The sequence below is a fragment of the Bufo bufo genome, chromosome 11 (genome assembly GCF_905171765.1).
Source record: "Bufo bufo chromosome 11, aBufBuf1.1, whole genome shotgun sequence".
Classification (NCBI taxonomy): Eukaryota; Metazoa; Chordata; class Amphibia; order Anura; family Bufonidae; genus Bufo; species Bufo bufo.
The window spans coordinates 66,731,326-66,747,144 of NC_053399.1; the positions used below are offsets into that span (position 1 = coordinate 66,731,326).

Here is a 15,819-nt window from a genome sequence, read left to right on the forward strand (position 1 = left end):
AGGAACAGGACCTGTGATGACGTCACTCCGGTCATCACATGATCCATCACATGATCTTTTACCATGGTGATGGATCAAGTGATGACCAGAGTGACGTCACCACAGGTCCTGTTCCTGTAATTAATGCTCACCACAGGTCCTGTTCAACAAAGGAGACAAACGAGAAGCCGGGCTTCGCGATCAAGTGGATTAAGGGGAGTTAAATTTTTTTTTTTTTTTTTTAACCCCTCCAGCCCTATTGTACTATGCATTCTGTATTCAGAATGCTATTATTTTCCCTTATAACTATGTTATAAGGGAAAATAATACAATCTACAGAACACCGATCCCAAGCCCGAACTTCTGTGAAAAAGTTCGGGTTTGGGTACCAAACATGCGCGATTTTTCTCACGCGAGTGCAAAACGCATTACAATGTTTTGCACTCGCGCGGAAAAATCGCGGGTGTTCCCGTAACGCACCCGCACATTTTCCCGCAATGCCCGTGTGAAAGAGGACTAAGCAATCAAAAAGGCATATGCCCCCCAAAATAGAACCAATCTAACCGTCACCTCATCCCGCAAAAAACGAGCCCCTAGAAAGGACAATCGCCAAAAAAAAAAACTATGTCTCTCAGACTATTGAGACACTAAGACATGATTTTTTTTGTTTCAAAAATTATATTAGTGTAAATAAAAAAGACATATTAGGTATCGCCGAGTCCGTAAAATCCTTCTCTATAAAAAATATCACATGACCTAACCCCTCAGGTGAACACCGTAAAAAGAAAAAAAATTAAACAGTGTCACCTTACATCACAAAAAGTGTAATACCAAGCGATAAAAAAGTCATATGAACCCTAAAATAGTACCAATCAAACCGTCATCTCATACCAAAAAAAATGAGCCCCTACATAAGACAGTCGCCCCAAAATTAAAAAAATATGGCTTTCAGAATATGGAGACACTAAAATTTTTTTTTTCAAAAATGCTTTATTATATAAAACTGAAACAAACAACAACAAAAAAGTTGGCATATTTGGTAGTGTCGCGTCCGCAACAACCTGCTCTATAAAAATAGCTCATGATCAAACCTGTCAGATGAACGTTGTAAATAACAAAAAATAAAAACAGTGCCAAAACAGCAATTTTTTTGTTACCTTGCCTCACAAAAAGTGTAATATAGAGCAACCAAAAATCATCTGTACCCTAAAATGGTACCAACAGAACTGCAACCTTATCCCATAGTTTCCAAAATGGGGTCACTTTTTTGGGAGTTTCTACTCTAGGGGTGCATCAGGGGGTCTTCAAATGTGAAATGGCAAATTAAAATTATCCCAGTGAAATCTGCCCTCTAAAAACCATATGGCGTTCCTTTCCTTCTGCGAAATGCTGTGTGCCCGTACAGCAGTTTACGACCACATATGGGGTGTTCCTGTAAACTACAGAATCAGGGCAATAAATATTGAGTTTAGTTTGGCTGTTAATCCTTAATTTGTTAGCGTAAAAAAAAAAAAGATTAAAATGGAAAATCTGCCAGATTCAGAAATTTCATCTCCATTTTCAATAAATTATTGTGGAACACCTAAAGGGTTAACAACGTTTGTAAAATCTGTTTTTAATACCTTGAGGGGTGTAGTTTCTAAAATTGGGTCATTTTTGGGTGGTTTCTATTATGTTAACCTCACAAAGTAACTTCAGACCTGTACTGGTCCTTAAAAAGTGGGTTTTGGAAATTTTCGGAAAAATATCAAAGATTTACTTTGAAACTTCTAAGCCTTGTAACGTCCCCAAAAAATAAAATGGCATTCCCAAAATGATCCAAACATGAAGTAGACATATGAGGAATGTAAATTAATAACTATTTTTGGAGGTATTACTATGTATTATAGAAGTAGAGAGATTGAAACTTCGAAATTTGCTAATTTTTGTAAATTTTTAATTTTTTATAAATAAAAAAGATTTTTTTTTCTTCATTTTACCAGTGTCATGAAGTACAATATGTAACAAAAAAACTCTCAGAATTGCCTGGATAAGTAAAAGCGTTTTAAAGTTATTCACACATAAAGTGACACTGGTCAGATTTGCAAAAAATGGCCTGGTCCTTAAGGTGAAAAGGAGTCCGGTCCTTAAGGGGTTAAAAGAACCACAGCATGTGGAGCTGTGTGAGGGCTCTTGTGGAACCAGTTGTAGTTTCCATTGGTAACATTTTGGGGTAAATACGACTTTTTGATGGCTGTTTTTGGTTGGACTGGATAAAAAAACAGCAATTCACTTACACTTTCGAAGGACTGTGAATGCGCTAGTTCCCTTGTCCATCCCCCCTATATAAGTGAGTGTAGGCTGCTGATGGACCCTCCATCAGAGACAATCTTGGGGAGTGCAGAACAGTGAATCCGATAAGCGAACCTGAAGGTAAACATAAAGTAGGCATATTAAACCATTGGACATCAGTGATTTATGAGGCTGTGTGTTCCTGCCTGACCACTAATGAGCACAGTACAGAAGACCAGCGGTTAGGCAGGAACATAACGCATCATAAATCATTATGATGCAGTGAGTTCGAGGCAGAGCAACAGTGTTCAGTCTGGGAAATACAGCTTGTGTGAAATTGGCCTGAGCTGTTATGTACATTCTTTTCAATCTACCATTAGTAGCCTTGAATAATGGTGTGTATTATTAAAGGGGTTTTCTGGAATACATATATTGATGACCTATCCTCAGGAGTGGTGTTCTAACTCCCAGCATTCCACCAGTCCACCATTCCACCTAGTGAGTGGCCTCTTCCTAGGCCAGTGACGTCCCATTCATCGGTCACATGACCTAGTTGCAGCTCAGTCCCATTCAAATAAATGAGTCTGAGCTTCAATACCAAGCACTACTATGCCAAGCTGCTGTGCTTGGTATGCTGAGAAGAGGCCACTGCACAAGATGATCGGCAGGGGGAAGGGGACGTTGTAGAATTCCCACAGATCACATATTGACAGGGCTTTTTTCTCAGAGAAAAGGTGGTGGAACTCACCCCCCCTCCCCTGGCCACGACCCCTACCCACCCCCTAGGACCGCCCCCTAAAACCGCCCCTTTAGAGAACAGGGATGCAAGTAAAATTGCCAGTGACGGTCGTGACAGCCAGGCTGCCAGTGCCCGCGGCCACCGCCGCCCTAGTCCACACATGGGCAGCGCAGCCTGGCCTGGCCCCTTCCTTCCCTCCCAGTATAAAATGCCCCTATACAGAGCCCCCATATAAAATACCCCTTCTTTTTAGCCTCTGTAGATGTCCCTATAGTGCCCCCCAATCATGTGCCAGTAAGATGTGCCACCATAGATGCCCCACAATCATGTGCCAGTAATAAGAGCCCCCCACCATCATGTGCCAGTAGCCCGAGTGCCCCTTTATCATGTGCCAGTAGCCCCCCTATCAAGTGCCAGTAGCCCCCCTATCAAGTGCCAGTAGCCCCCCTTATCCCTTATGTGCCAGTAGCCCCCCTTATGTGCCAGCAGCCCTCCTTATGTGCCAGCAGCCCCCCTTATGTGCCAGTAGCCCCCCTTATGTGCCAGCAGCCCCCCTTATGTGCCAGCAGCCAGTATCCCCCTTATGTGCCAGCAGCCCCCCTTATGTCTGTGCCAGCCCAGCAGCCCCCCTTATGTGCCAGGATTGTCATTTTTACATATAAAAAAAAATAATAATAAACTTATACTTACCTCCTCCAGGATGCGATGCAGACCTCTTCCGACCTGTGTCCCTCGCTGGCTCAGGCGGCGCGATGACGTCATCGCGCCGCCTGCACCGGCCTCTGATAGGCTGCCAGCCTAGTGCCAGCCTATCAGAGGAACAGGGAGGGGACACACCTCTCCCTGCCCTGCCGCATTACAGACATTTGTATTGCCGTCCTGAGGATGGCGATACAGATGAGATGACTTTGGAGATGAGTGAGAGCTTCCACAATGGAAGCGCAGCGCTCATCTCCTGCTGTGCCCTGCCGGCGCCCCCCTTCTGACAGCGCTCCGGGCGGCTGCCCGGCCCGCCCGCCCCAAGAAACGGCCCTGCAGTAACAAAGGGGGGGTGGGCGAGACGGCAGAAAATAGGTGGCGGAACGGCGTTCCGGGGTGTTCCACCAGAAAAAAAGGCCTGCATATTGATGACCTCTTAGGATAGGTCATCAGTATACTGTAGGAGTCCCAGAAAACGCCTTTAAGAGAATTTGATTGTGTTACATTTAACATTTTTGAATGTTGCAGGATCAGTGATTACATGGACCTTAATGCTGTGGATTTGATGGGAAAAAGATGCTATCATTTCATTCATGCAGAAGACGTGGAAGGCATCAGGCACAGCCATCTAGACCGTGAGTATCTTGCCCAGTGACCTGGAGTGTCAGATATATCTTCTACAGTAACATGTCCTCAACACCTAATATCTGTATATGTTTTGCTGTGCATGACACATATTATGTTTATTTACTGTTCTCAGTGGACAAGTGGATTCAAAGTTATATGTATGTGTTTTATGAAACTCTGGGATACACATGAGTATAAGGCTATGCAAATAATATCTATTTGCTTGTATTTTGTGGTGGAGAGTGGAGATTACTCTGCTTGATCCAATTCATTGAATTTGTCTACCTTTAAAGAGGACCTTTCATGGGTAAGCGAGTATATTATTTGCTGTATTCACGTACATTTACCAAATCTCACAAGAACAGCTCACCTTGTCCCTGGCTGTGACACAGTCTGCTGTGATTGGACGGCGTCACAGCCAGGGAGAAGGAGATGCCCATTGAGGAAACCAGATGTCTCCTCCTCCCTGTACTGATGGTCCGAATTAACGTATAGCATGTCAAAAACAGCGAGGGGACAGGGGTATTTCTTTGGGGGGGGGGGGAAAGGGTTTAAATATACAGGGGCCACACTATCTGGTAAGCATACCAGTTTGTAACATAGTACATAACATAGTAACATAGTACATAAGGCCGAAAAAAGACATTTGTCCATCCAGTTCGGCCTGTCATCCTGCAAGTTGATCCAGAGGAAGGCAAAAAAAAACAACTGAGGTAGAAGCCAATTTTCTCCACCATTGTGATACGAAAACCCATGAAAGATCCTCTCCACTGTGTTATTTTGAGAAAGTGCAATATCTAAACCTTCGTTTTTTCATCTAAAACATTTGGTGAGGAAAACTATTCCATGATGCTTTAAAGCTTCTTTTACACTGTGAAGATTAGTGCAGTTTCTAATGCATTGTTTTTGCAGTACTTCTTCTGTTTGCATACTTCTTTTTAGATCCAGTGAATAAAACAAAACTGCACATAAAAGCTGCACCAAAAACGAACCTACTCAAAGGTTTCATCTAGGATATTGGTATTGATGGCCTACACTGGAACTACACATATCCATCCATTTTGTAGTGAACGGAGTTGGTTACTGCAGAGCTGCTCCCGTTGAAATACATGGGGGCAGCTTTGCAATAACAGCTCTATCCACTACACCAGTGGTCCCCAACTCCAGTCCTCAGGGCCCACCTGCCAGTCATGATTTAAAAATGTCGCACAGAATGAATGCCTGTGGTAGGTCTCGATGCACTGACACTAATTATATCACCTGCTCAATACTAAGGAAATCCTGAACATGTGACGGGCAGGTGGGCCCTGAGGACTGGAGTTTAGGAACACTGCACTACCCAATGGAGTGAGCTGAAACTACTGAGATTTCAAAAACATTTGATATGATAGGTTAAGGATGAGAAAATCTATTCTAAACAACATAAATCGGATTTGTTAAGAATTTTTTTTAAATGTTGCCGCAAAACGAATCTAAAAGATTTTTTTATTGTTTCGGAATAATCACATAAAACAGTGTGCAGCGACATTTTACTGTTCATGTTGGTAGACAAAACCACAAAGGAGGAAGAAGAAGGATGGTCACATGACACAGAGTAGGTGAGGGAAGGCTTGCCCCGATTGGCTCAGAGGCTGACGGACAGTCTAGATCAGCCAATCAGGGAGGTGCTTGTGCAGAACACCATTGTGCATTGTACTTGCGACCTGGAAGGATGTTCTGCAGTTTTGTGTGTGTTTCTAAACAGGTAGATACAGCAGCAAATGCATTTCACATTAGTAACGCTAATTATAACTTACTGAAGCCATTACTGCATTACAACATCTAGTTCAAAATATGTTTATCATCACTGCAAAAAATTGCATTATGTGTCATAATGCAAGTATTTTAGTGAATGTGTGTGAATGAATTATTTTATTCACAATAAAAATATAGCAATCATAATGTAGTTAACAATGCCATGTTAGGGTGGGTTCACATCAGCGTTATGGATTCTGTTTTTGTTTTCAGTTATAACATGGTTATAATGAACAATAACGGAATCCATAATACGGAAGTCAAAACAGAAGCCTTTAAGAGACATTCCATTTTGATCCTTCAAAGTTGTAAGGGATTGTCTCTTTTCAGGGGGTCACACTCACAGATATCTCACCAGACAACAGATTTTCATGTCCAAACTGTGCATTTATTTTGACACTCTTCTTATAACGGATAGTCCAGTTATACATCACTGGGTGGGGTGAGGTTCCTGCACCGCCAACACTTAAAACACAAATAAACTCCTGCCCGTCTAGGCGCTACCTAAACAAAATACGTCCCTACCTCACTCATAGAGCACAGTTCACACATGGACATTATATGCGGCTTTCTTCAACCAACATCAATACTGCAGCCTCCAGGCTGTGGCAACTCCAGTACCTTTTGGGGGAGTGTGGCCCAGTAGTGCTCCAGACACTGGGCGTGCAACCCTCGTTCTCTAGGTGTCGCTAGGTCCTCCAAACCTCAGGCTATTCAAAGCCTTGTGGCCCCTCAGTCCTCCTGACTGAGACCACACACAGAGCCTCTGCTTCACAAAACAGTCTCGCTCTCCCTCCTCAGACTGACCTACTCTGAGGCGCTTTATGCAAGCCTGATTACAGCAGGCCTCACCTGCGATCACCTCAGGTAGAAAGGAAAACCCATACTGGAAGGGTGTGGACTGGGAACTCCCTCTACCAAGCCTAGCCACCAGTCCAAGTAAAATCCAGCCCAGAAAATGTATACAGAAATGTCTCAGCAAACTATGCTTTGCTGAGACTACTACCACTCTCTGGATTTTATCTGTCTCACCCATCTGAGGTACCTGAAGTGGGACAACACACCTTCCAGCACTGTTCACATTACCACAAAGTCTATTGACAGCATAACGGATCCATCCTGGTTTCCATTATGCAGGAGTCCAGACCTGCATAACGGAAACCAGGACGGATCCATTATGCTGACTTGAATTATGATGGAATGCAAAACGGAAGCCTTTAAATCCATGGGAATTTTCCCAATTCTGGCTGTGGCCAATTAAAAGATCTGCCCTCTCTGACAGTGTCCCACTGCCATTGCTGCTGTTTGCCTGCCTACCATCATGCATTTCCCCCTAGCTATATATCACAGTGTCACTATTTGCTATTGTATAAAAGCAAAAAGAGACTGGAGGCAGCACCTCATATGTGGTGTCTTCTCAGCAGTATAGTAAGAATAGAGAGTAATGCGCTTACTCGGCTATGTTGTCAGAAGTCACAACAGCTGTAGTTGGCTTCACTGGTTTAGTCAGACCAGAACACGGGGATCCTGGACTGCCATCTGTGTTCCTGACCGTAGTGCTTGCGCGATCGTCAGGAAAATATTGCAGAAAGAAAAAAAGCCTGGAGACACTATTTTTGGCGCTGTCATTGGGGGTCAATAAAGCATCGTTGGTTACATCCAAAATTCTTTCTTTGTCTACCCGCTTCAAGGGCTGAGAGCCCTCATCCTCAAGACAGAGATCATATAGTGCAGACATACCATTTAAAACAGTGATTTATTTGGCGAGCAGGCCAAGGTGACAATGCAGGAGTGTTTCTACTGTGATTTACATTTTAAGTATAAGGTATCAGTGGTGATTTTTGGGGAGCAACTATGTATTTCCCAACGATGTAACAGAATCAGAGTTCTGTTAATAATTCATTCTATTAGCCTACTGCATCTGTTTCAACAGTTTTTGATGTTGTTATCATTATGAAAAAAAGAAAGTCCACCAGATGTAACAGTGTTTACATAGTAACATAGTACATAAGTCCGAAAAAAGACATTTGTCCATCCAGTTTGGCCTGTTATCCTGCAAGTTGATCCAGAGGAAGGCAAAAAAAAAAAAAACGTCAGGTAGAAGCCAATTTTACCCACTTTAGGGGAATAAAAAATTCCTTCCCGACTCCAATCAGGCAATCAGAATAACTCCCTGGATCAATAACCCCTCTCTAGTAGCTATAGCCTGTAATATTATTACACTCCAGAAATACATCCAGGCCCCTCTTGAATTCCTTTATTGTACTCACCATCACCACCTCCTCAGGCAGAGAGTTCCATAGTCTCACTGCTCTTACCGTAAAGAATCCTTTTCTATGTTTGTGCACAAACCTTCTTTCCTCCAGACGCAGAGGATGTCCCCTCGTCACAGTCCTGTGGATAATTAGATGATGAGAGATATCTCTGTACTGACCCCTGATATACACTGCTCAAAAAAATAAAGGGAACACAAAAATAACACATCCTAGATCTGAATTGATTAAATATTCTTCTGAAATACTTTGTTCTTTACATAGTTGAATGTGCTGACAACAAAATCACACAAAAATAAAAAAATGGAAATCAAATTTTTTAACCCATGGAGGTCTGGATTTGGAGTCACACTCAAAATTAAAGTGGAAAAACACACTACAGGCTGATCCAACTTTGATGTAATGTCCTTAAAACAAGTCAAAATGAGGCTCAGTAGTGTGTGTGGCCTCCACGTGCCTGTATGACCTCCCTACAACGCCTGTGCATGCTCCTGATGAGGTGGCGGACGGTCTCCTGAGGGATCTCCTCCCAGACCTGGACTAAAGCATCTGCCAACTCCTGGACAGTCTGTGGTGCAACGTGACGTTGGTGGATAGAGCGAGACATGATGTCCCAGATGTGCTCAATTGGATTCAGGTCTGGGGAACGGGCGGGCCAGTCCATAGCATCAATGCCTTCGTCTTGCAGGAACTGCTGACACACTCCAGCCACATGAGGTCTAGCATTGTCTTGCATTAGGAAGAACCCAGGGCCAACCGCACCAGCATATGGTCTCACAAGGGGTGTGAGGATCTCATCTCGGTACCTAATGGCAGTCAGGCTACCTCTGGCGAGCACATGGAGGGCTGTGCGGCCCTCCAAAGAAATGCCACCCCACACCATTACTGACCCAATGCCAAACCGGTCATGCTGGAGGATGTTGCAGGCAGCAGAACGTTCTCCACGGCGTCTCCAGACTCTGTCACGTCTGTCACATGTGCGCAGTGTGAACCTGCTTTCATCTGTGAAGAGCACAGGTCGCCAGTGGCGAATTTGCCAATCTTGGTGTTCTCTGGCAAATGCCAAACGTCCTGCACGGTGTTGGGCTGTAAGCACAACCCCCACCTGTGGACGTCGGGCCCTCATATCACCCTCATGGAGTCTGTTTCTGACCGTTTGAGCAGACACATGCACATTTGTGGCCTGCTGGAGGTCATTTTGCAGGGCTCTGGCAGTGCTCCTCCTGTTTTTCCATGCACAAAGGTGGAGGTAGCGGTCCTGCTGCTGGGTTGTTGCCCTCCTACGGCCTCCTCCACGTCTCCTGATGTACTGGCCTGTCTCCTGGTAGCGCCTCCATGCTCTGGACACTACACTGACAGACACAGCAAACCTTCTTGCCACAGCTCGCACTGATGTGCCATCCTGGATAAGCTGTACTACCCGAGCCACTTGTGTGGGTTGTAGACTCCGTCTCATGCTACCACTAGAGTGAAAGCACTGCCAGAATTCAAAAGTGACCAAAACATCAGCCAGGAAGCATAGGAACTGAGAAGTGGTCTGTGGTTACCACCTGCAGAACCACTCCTTTATTGGGGGTGTCTTGCTAATTGCCTATGATTTCCACCTGTTGTCTATCCCATTTGCACAACAGCATGTGAAATTGATTGTCACTCAGTGTTGCTTCCTAAGTGGACAGTTTGATTTCACAGAAGTGTGATTGACTTGGAGTTACATTGTGTTGTTTAAGTGTTCCCTTTATTTTTTTGAGCAATGTATTTATATATAGTAATTAGATCTCCCCTCAGTCGTCTTTTTTCTAAAGTGAATAACCCTAATTTTGATGATCTTTCAGGGTACTGTAGTTGCCCCATTCCAGTTATTACTTTAGTTGCCCTCCTCTGGACCTTCTCCAGCTCTGCTATGTCTGCCTTGTTCACAGGAGCCCAGAACTGTACACAGTACTCCATGTGTGGTCTGACTAGCGATTTGTAAAGTGGTAGGACTATGTTCTTATCACGGGCATCTATGCCCCTTTTGATGCAACCCATTATCTTATTGGCCTTGGCAGCAGCTGCCTGACACTGGTTTTTGCAGCTTAGTTTGCTGTTTATTAAAATTCCTAGATCCTTTTCCATGTCAGTGTTACCGAGTGTTTTACCATTTAGTATGTACGGGTGACTTGTATTATTCCTACCCATGTGCATAACTTTACATTTGTCAGTGTTAAACCTCATCTGCCACTTATCTGCCCAAGCCTCCAATCTATCCAGATCCCTCTGTAGTAGTATACTGTCCTCTTCAGTGTTAATTACTTTACACAGTTTAGTGTCATCTGCGAAAATTGATACTTTACTATGCAAGCCTTCTACAAGATCATTAATAAATATATTGAAGAGAATAGGGCCCAATACTGACCCCTGAGGTACCCCACTAGTGACAGTGACCCAATCTGAGTGTGTACCGTTAATAACCACCCTCTGTTTTCTATCATTGAGCCAGTTACTTACCCACATACAGACGTTTTCTCCCAGTCCGAGCATTCTCATTTTATATACTAACCTTTTATGTGGTACAGTGTCAAATGCTTTGGAGAAGTCCAGAGTATAGGTATTATAGTATAGGTTATCTATTATAGTATTCTTGACAATGAATGCATTGTTTTGGTGGTGTTGTACCTTATGTTTTCAAGGGATTTATGAATAGAGATTTAGGGGCACATTTATTTAGACCGGCGTTTTGGACACAGGTTTTAATAAGCCCTATAGCTTGCGGTGGATCTCCGAAGTTTTGTAGAGGCACCTGTATCTACATAACTTCGGCACATTCAACATCGACTCTAAATGTAGCACAGCCTCCTTGCTGCCTACATTTAGACCATTTTCTATGCCTACACCACTACCACTTTTGTAGACCTGGCGTGAGCAGGTAAAGTCGCAGATTCTGCTGTAAAATGGTGTGCAACAGAATATGTGCCAGATATATGCCACAAAAGTGGCATATATCTGGTCATAAATGACCCCCTTAGAGTATATTATAAAACCTATAGAATTGTGTGTATTGCTATTGTCAGATGTATATACATATGTAGTTAGGTATATATACTCAAGGGGAAGATTAGGAGTTTTCTAAAACGGAAATAAATATGTATAAATAGAGGCATTTATAAATATAGAACCCTTTTGTGGGTATAAAACGTGTCTATAATTACGTAGGAGCGGTCAGTTACAACAGTAAATTTATATCTAGAATATATCCACTAATAACAATCATATTCGGAGTATGTTCTTTTCCTACTTATTCATACATATATAATCAGATTTGTTTAGTCCCCATTGGGTAATCCCTTCTATAAAATCCTGTATGCAATAAAATAACAAAAAGTATATATATGCAATAAAATGTAGACTGATTAGTATAAAAAAGATAATAATTGGTAGATAAATGGAAGAGGAAAATGGGGTAAGGCTAAAAATATCAATATAAATAGCACCAAGGTATAAACCAATATAGGCCTAATAGTGGTTATTATTAATTTTGTGTCTCACAGTATTGTTTCATTAATTTTGTTTAACCCGTGAGGAGTGAGAGTATCTAATTGATATATCCAATATACAGTACCTCGTGTTTTTGAAGAATGTCAAAATGCTTATAGGGGTTCTCAATAATGAAATCAATTGGGGTTATTCTTAGAGGGTGTTTCTTTTCCTCTGGCATAGAGGCTATGATTTTGGTAGAGTCTTTGTATATTATATCTCTGCTGGTTCACTCGACAGTGTAATGCTTGTGTTGTATGCCCCACATATTGCAGTCCACACCCACATTCAATTAGACCTAGGTAGACTGGCAGGTCAGATGGTGTTTTATATGGGCATGCTACTATTGGTGTTAGATATGAAGATCGTTTTGTTATGTGAAATTACTTTACAGCAAAGACAGAGGGTGGAACCATATCTGTAGTTATTGTAATTGTTGTGGTTTTCTGGGGGAAAGGATATTCACAATTGTGGGTGCACCTCTGTATGTGATCATTGGGTTGGTACGTAGGTATTTTGCTAGATAGGGATCCTGCAGTAAGACATGCCAATGCTTCTCCAAGGCTTTCCGGATATGGGTGTTTGATTTATTATATTGGGTGATAAAATTAATACTATTATGTGTTTGTTAGTTGATAGTACTTGGTTTCAAGCAATCTTCCTGTGTAGATTGAGTACTTCGTACATGTTCACTTTTGATTAGGCTGTTTGCATGGCCTTTGTCTGTGAATCTTTTTTTTGAGGCTTTGTGCTTGTTGAATGAGCAAAATGCTTGTTCATCAGGTGATCCTGTTGTTCATGCAGGCAGGTAAATTATCCCTTCTGGATGGCAGATTGTGCGGTGAAAACAACGATCTGCTGCCCAGAAACAATGTAGCTGTATGAGGACAAGCGATTTTATTAGCAATCCCTCGTCCTCATTACTGTGAAGGGGATCAGTGCATGTAAATGCAGCTTTCTCCTTCACTGAACGAGCAGCCAACTGTTGGAATGATTCTTTCCCCACAATTGTGTGCTTCTTCTCTGCCTGTATAAACCCGGATCTAACCATCACAGTCATAACGCGATAACTCACCAAGTGTGTGTGTTATGGAGGACCTTTCACAGGTCCGGACATTATCATATAACTAGCAGGTTGTGTAGGGCATAGTGAAGTGATGTTACAGCGCTTACTAGTTTCCCTATGTACTGCTCTGTTTTCCCGCTGTGCCCCCCGTACTGGTTTCCCTCCTGGTATGTAAATTCATACCAATGGTACAGGAAGGAGGAGATGGCCATGTTTCTCAATGGGCGTCTCCTTCTCCCTGGCTGTGAGCTGGCCAATCGCAGCGGAGAGCATCACAGACAGGGAGAAGCTGAGCTTCTTTTCGAGAAACACAGCCGTCTCCTCCTCCCTGTACCTGATGGTATGAATTTACATACCAGGCAGGAAACAGTACAGGGAGAAAGAGGGCGAATGGAGCAGCGCATAGGAAAAATAGTAAGCGCTTTAACATCACTTCACTATGCCCTACACAACCTGCTAGTTCTATGAAAGTTCCTCTTTAACTCAGCTACATCCATACATGTAGCACACACTGAACAAGATCAGTACCAAATGGTACAGTAGAAATGACCAATGTCCACTTACCACCCACAATGTATACGTTGGTTTGCAGAGATCCATGGTGTTTGAAGGACCCAGAAATGTGGAGATACTGGTTGGTCAAATAAATCACATCTGTCTGGACTTTAAAGGGATTTTGTGAGATTTTAATACTGATGACCGATCCTCAAGATGACACAGCTGATCAGTTGTTTGAGAAGGCAACAGCGCTCACAGTAGCGGCTCGCCCTTCTCGCTGCTTTCCCTAGGCCAGTGAGGACATGTTGATTGGTTATGGGGCTGAACTCCGATACCAAGCACAGCTGCTGTACTTGCTAAGCATGGAAAAGGCAGCAGCGAGGAGCACAGGTGCCTTCTCAAACAGCTGATCGGTGGGGGTCCCAGGTGTTAGACCCCCATCAATCAGATACTGATGTCCTGTACAAAGTCAAAAAATGCAGAAAACCCTTAAAATCATCAAATCAAAATTGTTTTTATATAACTGTTTTGTTAGGCTGAGTTCACACTTCAGTTTTTTGGTCTGTTATTTACATCAGTTAGGCTACATGCACACGACTGTTCCGTTTTTTGTGGTCCGCGGATCCGCAAAAAACGGAAGCCGTCTGTGTGCCTTCCGCAATTTGCGGAACAGAATGGGCGGTCCATTGTAGAAATGCCTATTCTTGTCTGCAACAGGGACAAGAATAGGACATACTATATTTTTTTTGCGGGGCCACGGAACAGAGCAAAGGAGGCGGAAAAGCACAGTGCTGTCCGCATCTTTTACGGCCCTATTGAAGCGAGTGGGTCCTCCCCCGAGCCGCAAAAACTGTGTCTCGGATTCGGACCCGAAAAACTGTTGTGTGCATGAGGCCTTATTGTGAGCCAAAGCCAGGTGCGAGTCAAAAAACACAGAATATGTGCAAATCAAATCATTTTACCTGATCTCTGAGTAGGCTTCACTGCTGGATTTAGCTCGCAATGACCAAATAACTGAAGTGTGAACTCAGCCTTAGTAGTTGCTAAATCTTGAGCTGCTCTTTACTGAATTATTGGCAATTACAATGATTTAATGTGCTATTGTAAGCTTAATTTCCCACTGAGAGGGGACATTCACCCCCTTTTTGGTGACTTTACAGTGAACATCTGTTCACAGTATTTTTTTTAATTTCTCATAAAACATTTGGACAATATCTTTAGTCTAGTTACAAAATGGAATTTTTAAACCAATAGGCATGGACAATGGCAATACAAATGGCACTGTACTATATATACAGCTGCTCCTTTATTCAAGTTTCTACTTACTGCTTTGTAAAATAAATTAAAGGGGTTTTCCAAGAGTTTTTTTTTTACTGGTGTCTTATCTTCTGGATATGTCATCAGTATCTGATCGGTAGGGGTCTGACACCAAGGACCCCCGTCCAGATGACTGGGCCACAGCTTCTCCAACATGGCAGGTCTTGTGGTGTGGTCCCATATGCTGTGGTTAATACTTACAAAGATTGGTCAAATAAATGACAACCAGTGAACCAACATCAGGGTCATAGGTGCCCAAGGCTCACTGCATGTGGAGAGCAAGAACTAGCCTGCCTGGTCTGATGCCACAGAGGAGCTACTGTAGCACAAATTGCTGGAAACGTTAAAGGGGTTGTCTGCTTTATTAATATTGATGACCTATCCTCAGACCAGTCAGAGTGCCCATGCTGACCCCAGTCTGCCAGCAAAAGCAACTACAATGGTTACATGAGCTTCAGATCTAAATCATCAGCAATGAAAGAAGATGGCCTGGTCTGAGGAATCATCTTTTCTTCTACATCATGTGGACAGCTGAGGGTAAATGCACAAGTTCAGGATTTATGTGTGTAGAATCCACAGTGAAATTTGTGTGGACAATCCGCATCAGTTGGTGTGGATTTACATTCGAATTTGGATTTGGATTTGCTACGGATTTTCCTCTCCCCGTTGTAGTGAATAGAGAAAATCCAGTCAGAAAAAATAAAATAAATTGACATGCTGCAAATTTGAAAATTTGCACCACAGGTCAAAATTCTGCACAGAAAAATTGTTACATCGTGTAAATGAGAATTTCAAATTCTCATAGAATACAATGTACACGACCTACGGTGGGGATTTTCCACACTCAAATCCGCGCAGAAGTTTCACACACAATCTTGATCGGGTGCATTGAGCCTGAGTGTGCTTGGCTTACCTGAAGAAGCAGTGGAACCAGGAAGGCAAGCCAGCGGAGACAGTGTGATACATTGGGTAATATACTGCTGGTAAAGGTGGGCTTACACCGTACAATGATATAGCCGATTGGTGGGGAGGAAGCATTCCTT

The 15,819-nt window shown here is 43.0% G+C and overlaps 1 protein-coding gene across 1 annotated transcript in view; it reads left to right on the forward strand.

Annotated features, from left to right (window-relative positions):
* The window catches only part of NPAS3 (neuronal PAS domain protein 3), a 695,623-nt gene that overhangs the window by 615,692 nt on the left and 64,112 nt on the right, over positions 1-15,819 (forward strand). The window contains exon 9 of the mRNA XM_040412178.1: positions 4,217-4,323. Coding sequence (XP_040268112.1) covers positions 4,217-4,323 — 107 coding nt within the window. The remainder of the gene's footprint in view (positions 1-4,216; positions 4,324-15,819) is intronic.